The sequence below is a fragment of the Dama dama genome, chromosome 1 (assembly GCF_033118175.1).
Source record: "Dama dama isolate Ldn47 chromosome 1, ASM3311817v1, whole genome shotgun sequence".
Taxonomy (NCBI): Eukaryota; Metazoa; Chordata; class Mammalia; order Artiodactyla; family Cervidae; genus Dama; species Dama dama.
Window position 1 is genome coordinate 82,513,554 of NC_083681.1, and position 17,647 is coordinate 82,531,200.

General features: G+C 46.5%; 1 protein-coding gene across 1 annotated transcript; it reads right to left on the bottom strand.

Moving 5' to 3' along the window:
- Nucleotides 1–7,093: 7,093 nt before the first annotated feature.
- GLYAT (glycine-N-acyltransferase) lies at nucleotides 7,094–15,042 on the bottom strand. The gene is made up of 5 exons (XM_061142372.1): nucleotides 14,965–15,042; nucleotides 11,725–11,832; nucleotides 10,175–10,301; nucleotides 7,918–8,089; nucleotides 7,094–7,496 (listed from the first exon to the last, which is right to left on the bottom strand). The coding sequence occupies exons 1-5, from the start codon at nucleotides 15,040–15,042 to the stop codon at nucleotides 7,094–7,096; spliced, it is 888 nt and encodes a 295-aa protein (XP_060998355.1).
- Nucleotides 15,043–17,647: the final 2,605 nt, after the last annotated feature.

Consider the following 17,647-nt stretch of genomic DNA (forward strand, 5'->3'; position numbering starts at 1 on the left):
GGAAAATGTGAAGATGAAGAAACCAAGAATAGCTGTTGGGTTAGGGAATGGGTAACAATTTAGAATAAAATTCTGCCACATAACAGAATCACTGAGCTCACAGTTCTCTGAGAGGTATAGATAAAGGCCTGACCCACATCCCTAAGCAGTTTTTACAGGAAGAAGACCCTCTCCAAATGACAACTGCTGACCACAGGAACAAAGATCCTAGACTGGTTGAAACCAGAAGGTTGATGATGCTTGCAACTTCACTTTGATGCCAACTAATCCAAAAACTGCCCACGCTCATCACACCCTGCTCCCTAAACACAATAAAACCCTTCTATACCCTGTCCAGCATGGGACACATGGTCTTCAAGGCATTAGCCCACTCTGGTCTCCTTTGTCTGGTCAAGCAGTGAAAGCTGCTCTTTTCTACTTTGCTCAGAACTCTGTCTGCACGTTTCTGTTCGGCACTGGGGAACAGAAGCTGAGTTTCAGCAACACTGTCCCAGGAAAGAGATACTAACGTTGTTTCTGTCAAGACTTTCCTGGTGGTCATGTGATTAACAGTCTACCTTCCAATGCAGGGGCCATGGGTTTGATGCCTGGTCAGGGAACTATAATCCCACATGCTAAGAGGCAGCTAAGCCTTCATGCCACAGCTAGAGAAAGCCTGTATGCCCCCAACGAAGAGTCCAGACATCAGGAAGAGCCCACACATTATGAAGGAGACCCAACTCAGCCAAGAAAAAATTGTTCCTGTTGACTGAAATATCAATAAAAATGCACAAGGTGAAAGCTGTGGGTTTCAGATTTATTGTGGGGTTTGCTGAGGACTAGCCTGTGAGATAGCCCTTCAGATAACTCTGAGGAATTCCTCCAAAGAGGTAAGGAGATTGGGGTGGGTGAAATGATACAGATGAGCTTGTTTATAAAGCAGAAACAGACTCACAGGCTTAGAGAAAGAGTTTATGATTACTGTGGGGAGGGGAGGGGAGAGGGATAGCTAGGGAATTTGGGACTGACAGGTACACACTGCTATATTTAAAATGGATAACCAACAAGGACCTACTGTACGGCACAGGAAACTCTGCTTAATGTTATGTAACACTCTAACTGGGAAAAGAATTCGATAAAGAATAGATTCATGTGTATGTATAACTGAATCATTTTGTTGTACAACTGAAACTAACATAATCAGTTCCGTTCAGTCGCTCAGTTGTGTCTGACTCTTTGCAACCCCATGGACTGCAGCACACCAGGCCTCCCTGTCCATCACCACCTTCTGGAGTTACTCAAACTCATATCCATTGAGTCAGTGATGCCATCCAACCATCTCATCCTCTGTCGTCCCCTTCTCCTCCTGCCTTCAATCTTTCCCAGCATCAGGATCTTTTCTAGTGAGACAGTTCTTCGCATCAGGTGGCCAAAGTATTGGAGTTTCAGCTTCAGCATCAGTCCTTCCAATGAATATGCAGGACTGATTTCCTTTAAGATTGACTGGTTTGATCTCCTTGCAGTCCAATCAATTATACTCCAAACCAAAATAAAAAGTTTTAAAAAATGAAAAGCTAAAGGGGAAGGTCAGCATGTATGTGATTTTAGAGCAGGGGTACTTGCGAGCAAGCACACTTCTTGGTAGATCACTGTTAGGCATGATGGACAGATACCGTGGTGAATGACTTTAGTGCTTTTCTCAGTATGGAAAGATGCAAGAATTAGGATTCATGAAAGTTTCCCCTGAAAACGTCTAACTCTCTGAAGACCTGTTCTGCCCACTTTCCCAGAGTATAAGTGCCTCATTCTTGATCTCCACCCTGAAATTTTTTCAAGGGTTGTGTTGAAGGTCAGCAACCACGATGGCTAATGACCATCCTTTAGAACCAGATAGCAAGTGACAGTTTTTAGTTGATATTTTTGAAAGCTGAGCTTTCTTAATCCCCGTCCTCCAGTCCACATATAACCAAGAGATTCTCTGGTTGTGGAAGCTTAATCTACATGGTCCATGGAAGCAGCATGGGGAGAGGGGCTCAGTGCACTTGGACCAGAGAGAGGAGCTTGGACTACCAGGGACAGAGTCAGGGAGGCTCTGTGTAGGGAGGAGACTGGGGTCTCACTTGACAGCAGCACATTATTGCAAGATATTTGAGCCCTCTGTAATGTGACTAAGGGTCTTGTGAGAGTCTCACTGGTGAGGCCACCAGATGATTCATCTCCGAGTCTCTCTGGGAAGACTGTCCCAACACTGCCAGAGGAAGAGGGCCTGCTTGAAGGAAAACAGAGGAAAGAGAATGATACCAGTTTAAAACTTGGGACCACCACGGTCCTTAGCAGCACACCACAGCTTTCTTAACACATCAGAATAAGAGCTCCACTTTCTATAGTTGAGCACCAGCTAAAGCATCACCCCCAGAAAGGCCCTGAAGTCAGCAAGGGTAGAGGGGCTCGGGGACCCTTCAGTAGGGAGAGGAGACGTCACGACACTCAGTAAAGAAGAAAAGACCTCATGATACCAGACAAGGAGAGAGAGGGAAGCTAAGCATCGTGCTCCTCAGGCTGTAGGGGGATTGCTATCTGCGGAGAGAAATGTTGGCTTTACGTTTATCAGTCAGCTGACTTCAGATGAAGGGGTCCGAAAAGAGGCCAATGATGCTCATTTGAAAAGGGTCCATAGAGTGCAGGAGAGGGGAGGAGGAACCGGCTGCTGTCATTACTGAGCCCAAGCTCACTCTGTGTTCACAGAACACGCCGACAACATCGGAGATGAGATGTTGAGGCAGGGAGTGTGAGTTTATTCAGAAAGCCAGCAGACCAAGAAGATGGCAGACTAATGTCTCAAAATAACCATCTTAAGGGGTCTGGATGCCAGGTTCTTTTATAGGACAGAGAGGGAGGGGAGGGAGAAAGTAAACTAAAAAGGTCATTAATCTTGCCAAATCAGGGGGGGGGGATGTGTTAATTTCTTCTTTTCTCAAGGTAAGCTAGGTCACCCTGAGTCTGCCTCTTGAGTCTCTCTTGAGAGTCTCTCTGTGAGCTGAACAAAGGCACTTCAGTTTAATAGTCAGGTACAGGGGCAGGTTCCCCAAGGTAGGCTATGTGTGATTATAATAACAAGAGCAATGACAAGCAAAGATTAAAGCCAAAGAAACAGACCCAACATAGAGTCAGAATTGGCTCTTCCCCACACCACAACACTGTTGTAGAGATTATTCTGTTATAATAGCTCTTTCAGCCCAAACCACGAATTCTGAAGGTACTTGTTCTGGGGTTCCAAGCAGCTCTTTGAGACTTTTCTGCTGGTCCAGTGTTTGCGAATCTGCCTTCCATATAGTGGAAAAGAGTTCGATCCCTGGTCAGGGAAATAAGATCCCACATGCCAAGGGGCCACAGCAGCTAGAGAGGTGCCTGTGTGTGGACAAAGAGTCCAAGAGCCACAATTAAAGCCTGACATAGCCAAAAATAAATAAATAAAATAAATATTGTTTAAAAAAGCAGTCTTGTGTGGAGCCTAAGAATTCTCAAGTAATGCCAATGGTGTTATTTTGGGGACCAGATTTTAAGGGACTAAAAATAACTGTGTGCATGTGCAATTGAGACAAATCATGGACCGAAACTTCAGGAGATGGTGAAGGACAGGGAAGCCTGGCGTGATGTGGTCCATGAGGGTGCAAAGAGTTGGTCATGACTGAGCAACTAAATAGCAACATGGACAAAAAGGTATGAAAAGACCAAAAATATCCAGTTGCTACTTCTGAAGTGTGCTATCTTCTAAGTCAGTTCTGTCGTGTCCGACTCTTTGCGTCCCTATGGACCACAGCCCACCAGGTTCCCCTGTCCTTGAGATTCTCCAGGAAAGAACACTGGAGAGGGTTGCCGTGCCTGCCTCCAGGGGATCTTCCCTGCCCAAGGGATCAAACCCATGTCTCTTATGTCTCCTGTATTGGCAGGCAGGTTCTTTACTGACAGAGCAGGGGGTGAAAAAACAAAACAAAACAGGGTTTGGGAAGGCAAAGCAGGGTACTGAGCATGCCCCCTGCATACAACAAAACCAAATGGGTGGCCAAGACCACCTAAGCTACTCCTCCTGCCCAAGCCCTGGACACAACTCTGCCCTCACCCAATATAAAAAACCAACTCTCATATAAAAAGCCACCCAATACAAAAAGGAAGCTCTCTTGACTACTCAAGAAATTAAACCTCAATCGTGTGTGTGTGTGTGTGTGTGTGTGTGTGTGTGAGTGGAGGCCTTAACCTCCAATTGCTGAGCCGAATTCCAAGCTTAGATGGACCAACAGAAACAGGTTCTTGACCCAGGGGATCACCTTCGTGCAGGCGCTGTTTGCTGCCGGCTCTGGTGCTCAGGCTGGGGCAGGGCTGGGGCAGGAACCTCTCCGCCTAACCCTTCCCGACCAGGAGGAGCAGCTCCGTGCACCAGCAGCCAGACTCTCCCCTGAGACAACGGTCTGACCCACACAGACCTGGGCATCCCGCAGTGAGATGCCAAGGTCAGGAGGAGCAGCAGAAACGCACGCTGGGCCACCCTCGCCCTCCACTTCATTCTCAGTGAGTCCCCGCCTCGCGGGGTCTGGGTGTGCCCACTGTCCTCTCCCCAGACTCACCATGCTGTCCCCATCACGCACCGCTGAGCTTCAGCTTGTACGTTAAACACAGCACCTCTTTATTGTCTGAGGGCTTCTGGTGGCTTAAGAGGCTCCGCTTTTAGAAACGATAGTGAATTATTTTCTCCGGAGTGAGAGTGGGGATTGAACGCTCTGCACGTTAGCTTTTCCTTGCTAACTCTCCCTGCTCTATCACGCACACTGTCTCACAGTCTCTCATATCCGGGCAGGCGTGTTCTCAGTCGCTCGGTGGTGTCAGACTCTTTGCAACCCCGTGGAGCGTAGCCGGCCACACACCTCTGTCTGTGGACTTTTCCAGGCCAGAACACTGGAGTGGGTTGCCAATTCCTCCTCCAGGAGACCTTCCAGACCCAGGGATTGAACCCACGTCTCTCATGTCTCCTGCATTGGCAGGAGGTTTCTTTATCACTAGCACCACCTGGGAAGGCCTATCTTTGTATGTAACATATTTAATGTACCTGTGAAGCAGCAATAAGAGAGGTAACTTCTACAGACCTAATGAGTAGAGTCTACTTGCTCTTCACTAAGGGAAAAGCCACAGAAAGTCACGACTAGGTCATAAAGGCCAGGAGGTAATACCCTTCCCTGGAAAAAGTGCAAAGGCTCTCCCCACCCCCCGCCCTAAAAGTCCCAGGGGAATCTGTTCGGGGCAACACGTGGCTGATGAGGAAGTGTTGGCAGGGATCCCAGGAGAGTGGGGAACAGAATGTGTGCACCCGCGGCAGAAGGACCAGCCGCTGCTCATGCGGAGACCTCTGAGGCAGGCACATCGCGACCTGAGTGCAGGGGCAGGAGCGGGCCTGCTGGCCATTCACACGGCCTCCCCGGGGCCCCAAGCACCCACGCCTTCACGGTGATCGCAGCCACACGCCTTCACAGAGATCACAGTCACACGCCTTCACGGTGATCACAGTCACACGCCTTCACAGAGATCACAGACACACGCCTTCTCAGAGATCACAGTCACACGCCTTCACGGTGATCGCAGCCACACGCCTTCACAGAGATCACAGTCACACGCCTTCACAGAGATCACAGACACACGCCTTCTCAGAGATCACAGTCACACGCCTTCACGGTGATCGCAGCCACACGCCTTCACAGAGATCACAGTCACACGCCTTCACGGTGATCACAGTCACACGCCTTCACAGAGATCACAGACACACGCCTTCTCAGAGATCACAGTCACACGTCTTCACGGTGATCGCAGCCACACGCCTTCACAGAGATCACAGTCACATGCCTTCACAGTGATCACAGCCACACGCCTTCTCAGAGATCACAGTCACACGCCTTCACGGTGATCACAGTCACACGCCTTCACAGAGATCACAGTCACACGCCTTCACAGTGATCACAGACACACGCCTTCACAGAGATCACAGTCACACGCCTTCACAGAGATCACAGTCACACGCCTTCACAGTGATCACAGTCACACGCCTTCTCAGAGATCACAGTCACACGCCTTCACGGTGATCGCAGCCACACGCCTTCACAGAGATCACAGTCACACGCCTTCACAGTGATCACAGACACACGCCTTCTCAGAGATCACAGTCACACGCCTTCACAGAGATCACAGTCACACGCCTTCACGGTGATCACAGTCACACGCCTTCACAGAGATCACAGTCACACGCCTTCACAGAGATCACAGACACACGCCTTCACGGTAATCACAGTCACACGCCTTCACGGTGATCACAGTCACACGCCTTCCCAGAGATCACAGTCACACGCCTTCACAGAGATCACAGACACACGCCTTCACAGTGATCACAGTCACACGCCTTCACGGTGATCACAGTCACACGCCTTCACAGAGATCACAGTCACACGCCTTCACAGAGATCACAGCCACACGTCTTCCCAGTGATCGCAGCCACACGCCTTCACAGTGATCGCAGTTACACGCCTTCCCAGTGATCACAGTCACACGCCTTCACAGAGATCGCAGCCACACGCCTTCACAGTGATCGCAGTCACACGCCTTCACAGTGATCACAGCCACACGCCTTCACAGAGATCACAGACACACGCCTTCACAGAGATCACAGCCACACGCCTTCACAGAGATCGCAGCCACATGCCTTCACAGAGATCACAGACACACGCCTTCACAGAGATCACAGACACACGCCTTCACAGAGATCACAGTCACACGCCTTCCCAGTGATCACAGACACACGCCTTCACAGAGATCACAGTCACACGCCTTCACGGTGATCACAGTCACACGCCTTCACGGAGATCACAGTCACACACCTTCACAGTGATCACAGACACACGCCTTCCCAGTGATCGCAGCCACACGCCTTCCCAGAGATCGCAGCCACACGCCTTCACAGTGATCACAGACACATGCCTTCACGGCTATCACAGCCACAATTTATTCTTCCCTCCACTGTGCTCTGCCCCCTGTCACACCCTCAGGCCCCCCAGCCCTGGCTGGCGCTCAGGGCCGGTCACAGAGGCTCACAGTTCCACTGGTTCCAGTCGCAGGGCATGGGCATGTGATTGAGGCTCTGACTCATCTTCTGCATGATCTGGTTCTTGGGGTCCACGTGAGAATACACGGGGAAGCCCCGCTCGAGCAGACACTGGGCCTGCTGGTAGATGACGTAGGTGACGAGCCCCTTGGCGCGGTACTCGGGCAGGGTGCCCCCCATCCGCATCTCTCCCGTCTGGTCCATCAGGGACCAGGACACAGGGGTCCCCTCGGGCCCCAGCAGGCAGAAGGTGGGGAAGTTCTGGATGCAGCGCTCGATGAACCTCCGGCTCCTCTCATTGCCGCCGAAAAGCCAGAACCTATTCACCAAAGCCGCGTGGCTAGGCTCTGCAGATGCCAGCTTAAACATCTCTGGGTCGCTGTGGGTGTTCCAAGAGAAAAGCAGTCTGTGAGTTTAGCGGTTTGCACCTGTCCCCACCTCTATTAGCCTGAGAGACAGGGAAGGCGGAGGAGAGAGGGGGCACAGCGTCCCAGACTGTGGCTGAGCTTGTCAGGACGAGGACGAGAGAGAGGCCATGCTGCTGGACTGAGTGAGCTAGAAGGGCCAGACAGGGCAGAGAGGGCGGCAGAGGCCTGATACGCTCCGGAGGAGAGGGCCTGGTGGCGTATTTTAAGCAGGGGAGAAACACGGCTTGAATTACATTTTTAAAAAAAGCTTGTTCTGGCTGCTTTGAAGAAGATGGATTGTGGGGAGCCAGGGTAAAAGCAGGCAGAGAAGGCTGGAGGCTACTTGCGTAGTGAGTGGTCTAAGTGGTGCAGAGCAGCTTTTATCAAACTCACATGTCCTTGGGTTTGCCGTCGCCGACTGGTAAGTTCTTTACATCCAGCAGGGACGGAGTCAGTTCCTTGATTGTCTCAAATGCCATATAGAGAATGTTTTTTGATCGCTTGACTTTGAAGGATTTCGTGGCTGCGAGATTTTGTATTACTTCATTCAGGCTGGACTGCGTACCTGGATGGGATTATAAGGAGGCATGCCATGGTTTAAGTCCATTCTAGGGAAAAGCTCTCCAGTGGAGTAGGAAGTTCTGAGGGGTTATAGACGGAGAACTTTGGGGATGGGCTTGGGGCGGCTTCCCTGTTGGCTCAGCCAGTAAAGAATCTGCCTGCAATGCAGGAGACCCAGATTCGATCCCGGGGTTGGGAAGTTCCCCTGGAGAAAGGAATGGCACCCACTTCAGTGCTCTCGCCTAGAGAATTCCACTGACAGAGGAGCCTGGACATCTACAGTCCCTGGGGTCACAGAGAGTTGGGCAGGTCTGGACCGCTCACACTGTGGTGTGGCTGCTGCGTGTCTGGGGTTATGTAGTCAGGATTCGTGCAGTTTTTCTGCTTTTACAAAATTGAAAACATGTCTAGGAATTCATTCAGTCACAGTCATGCCAAGACCTAAGTTTCCGGAGCTACATAACCATGTGGTTCTGATGATCAGAGAAGATAAGTCATCATCAGTATCGTCGCCACCGTCTATGGAGAACTTACTGCGTTTCCAGTGTGGTAGATGACTGCAGAGATGATTGCAGGAATGGTCCTCAGTTTGCCCACACGTCCTTGTACCCATTCCCTGGGATAGTCCCCTCCTGCCGTGCATCTGACCTTGACCATGCGACTGGTTTCATCAATGGGGGAGAGTATACTGATGCAGGGAGAGGCTTAAAAATGTCTGCACATTGGGGCTCACCATGTCTATGCATGTCTGTTACCCTGAGATCAACACCATATGAATAAGCCTGGGCTAGCTTGCTGAGGACGTGTGCTCCTACCGTGACATGGCCACAGCCAGGAGCCAGCCGACAGTCAGACCATCAGTCAGACATAAGTGAGGCCATGCTAGAGAAACCAGCCCACGGCCCACCCATCAGCTGACTGCAGATGCATATGTAAACCCAGAGGAGACCAAGAGAGCAACTGCCTTGCCAGGCCCAGCCCATCTGTCAGTTCACAGAATTATGGGCAGTGAAATGAACTGAAACATCCAGGCGTTGTACTCGGCATTTCCTGCTCAAGATTTCATTGAATCTTTTCAACACTGCTGTGTTTTGGGTCCTTCATTGGAAGGACTGATGTTGAAGCTGAAACTCCAATACTTTGGCCACCTGATGCGAAGGACTGACTCGTTTGAAAAGACCCTGATGCTGGGAAAGATTGAAGGCGGGAGGAGAAGGGGATGACAGAGGATGAGATGGTTGGATGGCATCACCTACTCGATGGACATGGGTTTGGGTGAACTCCGGGAGTTGGTGATGGACAGGGAGGCCTGGCATGCTGCAGTCCATGGGGTTGCAAAGAGTCAGACATGACTGAGCGACTGAATGGCACTGAACTGATTGTCCTCATTTCTATATACATAAATCATGATCTCGGGTCATGGTCTCTGGCTACGGTCACATAACAAAGTCACAGGCAAATGCCATCTTAGGTGGTCTGACTCTGGAGGGAATGCTCATAACCATGACAGCTGCTCTCTGTGACCTGAGAGGTGATCTGAGACTGGAAGTCCCTGGGACAAGCTCTGCTCTGATACCCTACCACCCTAAGGCACCCTGGTTATGTCTGCAAGTGAAGTGAAAATCGCTCAGTCATGTCTGACTATTTGCGACCCCGTGGGCTATACAGTCCATGGGACTCTCCAGGCCAGAATAATGGAGTGGGTAGCCGTTCCCTTCTCCAGGGGATCTTCCCAACCCAGGCGTCAAACCCAGGTCTCCCACATTGCAGGCAGATTCTTTACTGGCTGAGCCACAGGAAAGTCCCTGGGGAAATCTGCTCTGATACCCAACCATCCTAAGACATCCCGCTTGGGTCTGCCAAGTGTGGCACAAAGGCTCGGCTATCCGGGGATTATGCACAGTCCTCTCTACGAAGCCCAGACACGCTTGGAGGGTGTCTCTCCCCAGTACAGGTACGGTTGTGGTTGAACAGCAGCAAAGTTGAGAGCAGGCTGAGGATCTGGCGCTTGAAGAGAAGATGTCCATGACAAGAAGAAATCGCTAGGATGGAGATGTGAGTCAGCACGGATTCCATCCCTTTCACTTACTTTGGATCTGCAGATGTTGTTTCCAATTGATGACTTCTGGTAAGTCAAGGAATTCCTGACAATTCTTAAGATCTTCAGAGTAGACATGGTAAGTATTGGTGTAGTGATCAAGGTCATCTTTCATGTCCTGTTATCATAAAGAAATGGGGGACAAAATTAATTTCATATTTTTCATAATTTTAATACTTTTTTCCCTAAAATCAACTAAACTGGTATTTTTAAGCACTAAAATATTGCTGTCTCTATTTGCGCATTACAAATTTTTCTGAATCATTTAAGTTATGAGATCAAAATAAGAGATTCAGGTATTCAAATTATGATGAAAAACTGAAGAATATTATACATTGTGTCAAAATTTCAGCTCAAACAAAGTCACAACCATCTAGAAAGCACTTTTCTATATTTTCTTTTCCTCAAAAGTGATCAAAGCAATTGACAAGGAAAAGTTTCTGTTGCAAGAATAAATGTTTCGTATTTCAAATGCTTGTTAAATATACCAACTAGAGGATGACAGTATTAAATTTAGATATTGATAAATCTGGGTTGAAATTTCTATCTATACTTAATCAGGATAAAGAAGAGGAAAACCTATTGGAAATGCTTAGTCACATAATACACTAGTTGAACAAGCTGTAATAACAGAAAAACAATGAAATCACTTATGTAGAAAAATCCTGTCAAATTATTAAAAAAGGGGTGAGATTATTTGGAAGAAAAAGTCACAGAAAAACATAACCACAGCTAGTGCAGAATTATAGAATTTAAAAAATGTTTGGAATATGTTTCATAAAAATAGATTCACAACTCAGCAATGATACCACTAACAAATTTTGTTTCTTAATATCCCATTGAAGATAAAAGATCAAATAATTTTATTTCAGTTCAGTTTTTATTATCAATATAAATGTATTCATTAAATATATGTTTTTGTTTCCAGTTTTTAAATAATATTATTTTCAGGAAAAGTATATTTATATATTTATAAAGTTATAATTTTACTATATATTTTAAAAATGAACCTAGAATGCTTTGTCTTTAAAATATTAACTTTTTAGTTTTACTACTTTTTTATATTTTTCCAAAATGTGTACAGAAATCTAATATAAGTTTGCTTTTATAATCACCTTAGCTAACTGTCTTGTTTTATACCTTCCTATTTTTGTCCTTGCTACTTTCTCTGGTTAGAATGTCCTCCGTTCTTTTCCGGCCTAACAAACATGTATTTATCAACAAAACCCAGTCCCGATGGAACATCCATTCAGACCTCTCTCTCACCTGGTTCTGTAACTTTCGTCTGCAACCTCCATGGCGCATCAGTTTTCATTTCTTTGTATGCTGTACATTTTCTGTTCTTGCACGCTTTATGCTAAATTATAATTTGTTTATCTATCTACATTTCCCTCCAGACTCTGAGGTTCTTGAGCACAGGGACCTGTTCACTATCACTGCATTTCATCTCCACACCTCCAGTGTCTACCACATTGCCAGGCACATGCTAAGCACACAGCAAATATAAACATGGCACATTCATTCCACACCTGGCCCCTTACCTGCTCCTGGGGGCAGATAACCACTGTATTAAAATCAGGCCACTTGTCCACCAGGGCCTTTAGATTGAATGGGTTTCCATGGTTCATGTGCGTGACAGTCCCATAAACCTGCAGTGTCCGAGAAAGTGAGAGGGTCAGCTTATCAGGAAGGGATGGCAAAGTACCTTCTTTGATCAGGACAAGGCTTATTTCTATGAAATCATGAAATTTTATAGTGGAAAAAAGACAAACAGGGCATCTATGTAAAAAATCTCCATGTGAAACCTTTTTTTTTTTTTTTCACCTGAAAGGAGAAATTTTTCTTCCCATCTAATATAAATAAAATAGCCAACATCTATTGGATCAGAGAAAAAGCAAGAGAATTCCAGAAAAACATCTAATTCTGCCTCGTTGATTACACTAAAGCCTTTGACTATGTGGATCACAATATGCTGTGGAAAATTCTTCAAGAGATAGGAATACCAGACCACCTTACCTGCCTCCTGAGAAACCTGTATGCAGGTCAAGAAGCAACAGTTAGAACTAGACATGGAACAACAGACTTGTTCCAAATTGGGAAAGCAGGAAGAGAATCTATGTGGGCACCCGTGGATCATGGGTTGGGGAATGCAGCAGTGAATAAATTCCACCATGGGCCTCGTGACTCTTGTGGACATGAAACCTCTGCAGATACCAGCATGGAAACTGCCAGAGACCAAAGGTGGAAAAAAAACCAAGTTATCCAGTTGAGTGACTTCTACCATGGTTAATGATGACCACAGACTTTTCAACATTTTCCCTCTTACCACTCTCCACGTCACGTGAACTATTGATGTCAGATCATGGAGAAAGAGGAGAAAAGTCTGTATTGACTGATCTTACCTGAATTTATTGTTTTCAGCCATGAATGGAGGCTTGAAATTAAAATTCAGTGGAGTCTGGCAAAATATAGGTGTTTTTACACGTCGGCATTTGGGGCTGTAAAACTGTGTTATGTGATTGTGTTTAGTCGCTCAGTCATGTCTGACTGCAGCCCCGTGGACTGTAGTCCTCCGTCCATGGGATTCTCCAGCAAGAATACTGGAGTGGGCTGCCATTTCCTCCTCCAGGGGATCTTCCCCACCCAGGGATCAAACCTGCATCTCTTGCGTCTCCTGCATTAGCAGCAGGATTTTTTTTACCACTAGCACCGCCTGGGAAGTCTGTAAAACCATTTTATGTTAATATATTACTCATTACAAGGTCTGAAAACATGTGTAACTGTTACTGTTTCTTATTCCTCTGGCTGAATTAATTAAAACCTTTTTTCTATTGAACACGGAACACAGTGAGTCAGGCAACTACTCTAAATTGACTCAGCTGGAGTTGACACACACAATAAAATGTACTGAATATCCAACACTTAGAAGGACGGATGGACATTTTCTGAACTGAGACTCAAGTATTGAGTTCTCGGTTACGGTTCCATTAAAAGTACCCGGCAAGCAATTACTGTAGATTTGAGCTAGGGTAAAATGTGCATCTCTAATACACAACCAATGCTATTTCTTCATGAAAGCTGGGGACCTAAGAGGACCACCTTTTCTTAACACAGAGATGCTCCAAATAAGGGCCCTTAGGACCCACCAACAGTTTTCTCAAAATGTTTGGGGTCCACTTAACTTGAGGAGAAAGTTTTAGGCTGAAGCATGTTCAAAAATAGCTACTCACCATAAAAAATATCTTAGGCAAGTGTTCTTAAGATGTATAACTGATGTTACCGCCAAGAAAAATTGACCGTTTCTCTGAGAGGTTGCCCAGATCTTAAGGATTTCTCAAGTGAAAGAAGTTACTAAAACTAGGTAACAGAGATTCTGTATTTAGTGGGATCCCCTGAAGTGGGTGGCCTTTAGTTTTAAATTAGTTGATCTGGAGTCATTTTCAGGCAGTGATTTAAAGACAGGGTGCCTTGTTCCATTAGTCTCTTTCTCTTTTATCGATACTGATTTGCATGGCTGCCCCAGGTCTGAGTTGCAGCGTGTGCATCTCAGTTGCTGCCTGTGCCCCTTAGCTGGGCACGTGGGATCCAGTCCCCCGGCCAGGGGTCGGGACTGGGCCCCCCGCCTTAGAGTGTGGTGTCTGAACCACCGGGCCATCAGGGACTTCCCTCATTAGTCTATTTCTAATAAATGAAGCCATATATTCTACAAATAAAATACTGCTAACATTTTCCACCTTTATACTGAAAGAAGGAGCAGAAAAATCTATTAGAGAGTGAGGGGGGTGAAAAATGCATTTATCTAATCTCAAATGGATGTATCTTGTAGGAGTGTCTTATGAAACAGTAGAAATCTAGTCTCTAATCTGACCAGAGAAACAAAAAATATTTCAGGGAAAAACGATTGTTCACACACACACACACACACACACACAGACATGCTGTTGCAGTTGTTCAGTCATTCAGTTGTGTCTGACTCTTTGCAACCCCGTGGTCTACAGGACGCCAGACCTCTCTGTCCTTTTCGATGGCCCAGAGTTTGCTCAAACTCCTGTCCACACAGACACGTGGTTGCATCTAAATTCCACTGGAATGGACACCATCCCTTTCATTGCTAAAAAAAAAAAACACAGGCGAGGACCTCAGCCAATCAGCAGAGCTGCTATGGAATAGCTCTGGATGGGGGCGTTTATGAGTATGCCCTATTCAATCCTAACGTTTCTGATCAATTGTACTAGGTGAACAGAGATCCTCAGTGTCAGCCTGACTATCAAAATAGTCTGATGTGCAGTATGTTCAGAGAAATTGGGAAATTTAAGTCAAATAGAAATTGATTAATTGGTAATTTCAAAGGAGGCTGGTGATCTGGCAACTGTTCTTTCAGGGAGAAAAAGTTAAAAATTAACATGCAGTCTTAGCTAATTTTGTTAGAGAGCTCTGGGCAAGTTCCCAGTGCTGTTATGGAATGTTTCTTGAAAAGGAGCAAGGGAATGCTTGTTGGTTCAGCTTGGAGAAAAAAGCAGTGTTCATACCATAGCACTGCAGCTCACTATCTGTGGGTACCGGGCACATCACTTCACCAGCCTTCATCCTCACATCAGTGATGTGGGCATAACAGCGATCATCTTGCAGAGAGGTTATGCACATTAAACCCGAGGAAACATGCTCTAAGGCCTGGCGCAGAGCAGGCCGTCAGCAAACACTAGACTCTCTTCTTCGCTCGCAGGAACTTCCTAGTCCTCACTCCCCAAGGGGAAAGCTCCCCAAGAATTTGCCATTCTCACCTTTAAGGACGTAGGAAGGCTCTTCCTCAAGGATTTCTCCAGCATCTGCAGCATCTGGGCGCCTTGCAATGGGAACATCGTGCAGACACCTGAGCCTAGAGAGACAACTGGGAAACAGCCGTGAGTTGAGAGGGGCTGGAGGAGACTCAGGAGCAAGAGCAGCAGGTTCTGTGCTGATTGCCAGTGCCCTCTTCAGCGTCTCTCTCTGATTTCTCACGCGTGTACAGCGTTAGTCTAATCATCTCTAGTTATAAACCGATATATACATATTGATATAGAGAAACCACGCAAATACATAGTCCCATTTTCAACACCTAAAAATGAAATGTCTGTTTTGATCCATGTGTCCAAGAACTGGCTCATTCATTCACATTGTGTTTCTTTTTAACAATTTTTGTGGGTGTATCGCTGATTTACAATGTTGTGATGCTTTCTACTGGAGGATGATCCCTGTTTAATTCTTAGTTCAGACAGAACAATCCCTCCCTTTTCTCTGCTCTTGTAAATGCTTTTGCATACCTGCATTACAAAACTTGTTACTCTGGGCTAGAGTTTGCTTTTCCAGACTGTGTTCTCCTCTGGGGCAGGAACCTCATCTTATTTATTATCCTATCTGTTACCTTTATTGCACTCAGCTCAGTTCAGTCGCTCAGTCGTATCCGACTCTTTGCGACCCCATGGACTGCAGCACGCCAAGCCTCCCTGTCCATCACTGACTCCTGGAGTTTACTCAAACTCATGTCCATTGGGTCGGTGATGCCATCCAGCCATCTCATCATCTGTCATCTGGCACATAATATGCTCTCAGTAAGTGGGTGATGAGGATGATTTGATGCAAGAGATGCTGTATTTACCTGTTTAGTAACTCCACCTTCCAGAGATATAGATAGATTGATTAATCCAATCAACATATATGTATTGAGTACATAATATATGCTGGATGTGGGAAAGGTTTCCAGTTGCTTTGTACTAAGTTATGTCTTGCAGAAAAGTCCAGACCCTTGTCGTGTATGGTAGGATTTTTATTTATTTATTTTATTTATTTACTTTTGGTTGTACTGGGTCTTCGCTGCTGTTCAGGCTTTCCTCTAGTTGCAGCGAGCCGGGGCTCTTCTCAAGTTGCAGAGCGCGAGTTTCTCCCTGCAGCGCGGAGTTTCTCCCTGCAGTGGCTTCTCTGGTGCAGGGCATGGTTTCTAGGGCGCATGGGCTCAGTAGTTGTGGCCCGGGCTCCAGAGCACAGACTCAGTAGCAGAGGTGACGGGCTTAGTTGCCCCATGGCAGGTGGGGTCTTCCAGGAACAGGTGTAACACCCGTGTCGCCTGCATTGGCGCGCAGAATCTTACCACTGAGCCACCGGAGAAGCCCTATTTGGAGATCTTCGGACTGTAAAACGGAAGCATTCCTGAAGGCTAATCTTACCTTTTATCTCGAGGCAACTCACAAGGAAGTTACCCGAGTATAAGATGACCCCGGTGGGGTGAGGTCAGAATAGGCATCATTAAAAAGTCTATGAATAATAAATGCTGGAGAGGGTATGGAGAAAAGCAAACCCTCCTCTACTGTTGGTGGGAATGTAAATGGATGCAGCCACTATAGAAAGCAGTATGGAGGTTCCTCAAAAAACTAAAAATAGGGCTGCCCTTTGATCCAGCAATCCCACTCGTGGGCATATATTCAGACAAAATTATAATTCAGGAAGATACAGGTACCCTTATGTTCATAACAGCGCTATTTACAGTAGCAAAGACGTGAAAATAACCTGAACGTCCATCGAGAGGTGAATGGATAAGGAAGATACGATATGATATATGTACACACACACACATATATATACCGTGGAACATTATTCAGTCATAAAACAGAATGAAATAATACCATCGCAGCAACATGGACGGGTCTAGAAATTATCATACTAAGTAAAGGAAGTCAGAAAGAGAAAGATAACCACCGTGTGATATCACCCGGAAGTGAAATATAAAGTGTGACGCGAGGGAACATACGCATGAACCAGAAGCTGACCCACAGACGTGGAGAACTGACCTGTGTTCATCGGGGCGGTGGCGGCCGGGAAGGGCAGGATTGGGAGTGCGGGATTAGCAGAGGTGAGCGCTCACATGCAGGATGTTAGGGTAAAAAGCAAAGCCCTACCATACCGCACAGGGCCCTATCCTCGTCCTGTGATAAACTATAGTGGAAAGGAATGTGAAAAGGAATATATAAAAATATATATGCATTCAATATGTATAACTGGATAATTTCGCTGTATGCCAGAAATTAAAACAACATCGTAAATCAACTATACTTCAATAAAGTTTTTAAAAAATTCTGTGGGGTGTAATATTACATATTACCTGGAAAGCATAGGGTTTAGAACCATCCTTCAAGAATGCACACGGGAACCACCACCAAACTGGGGGGTACTGAAAAGAACTGAGCCTGAGATTCATAAATCAAGTAGGCTGAAAACAGCCGAAACAGGGATCTGGACACCCTATAGGGCTTTGGCAAAGCTCGCTGTGAGCTGGCAGAACTGGGTAACAGGAGACGTCCTGGGGAGTGAAATCCGAACCTCTGACTTAGTTACTCCCAGAAGAAGAAATTAACCCAAAGAAAACAATCCAAAAGGAAGAAAAAGCTCTCAGCAGAAACTGATAAAGCTACATGAACATAAGCAAAGACTGAA

Coding starts and splice junctions, on each gene's coding strand:
- GLYAT (XM_061142372.1), bottom strand. CDS start 15,042: ATGTTCCCATTGCAAGGCGCCCAGATGCTGCAGATGCTGGAGAAATCC. Junction 8,090..10,174: donor ACAACATCTGCAGATCCAAA/GTAAGTGAAAGG, acceptor AATCCCATCCAG/GTACGCAGTCCAGCCTGAAT. Junction 7,497..7,917: donor GACGGCAAACCCAAGGACAT/GTGAGTTTGATA, acceptor GAACACCCACAG/CGACCCAGAGATGTTTAAGC.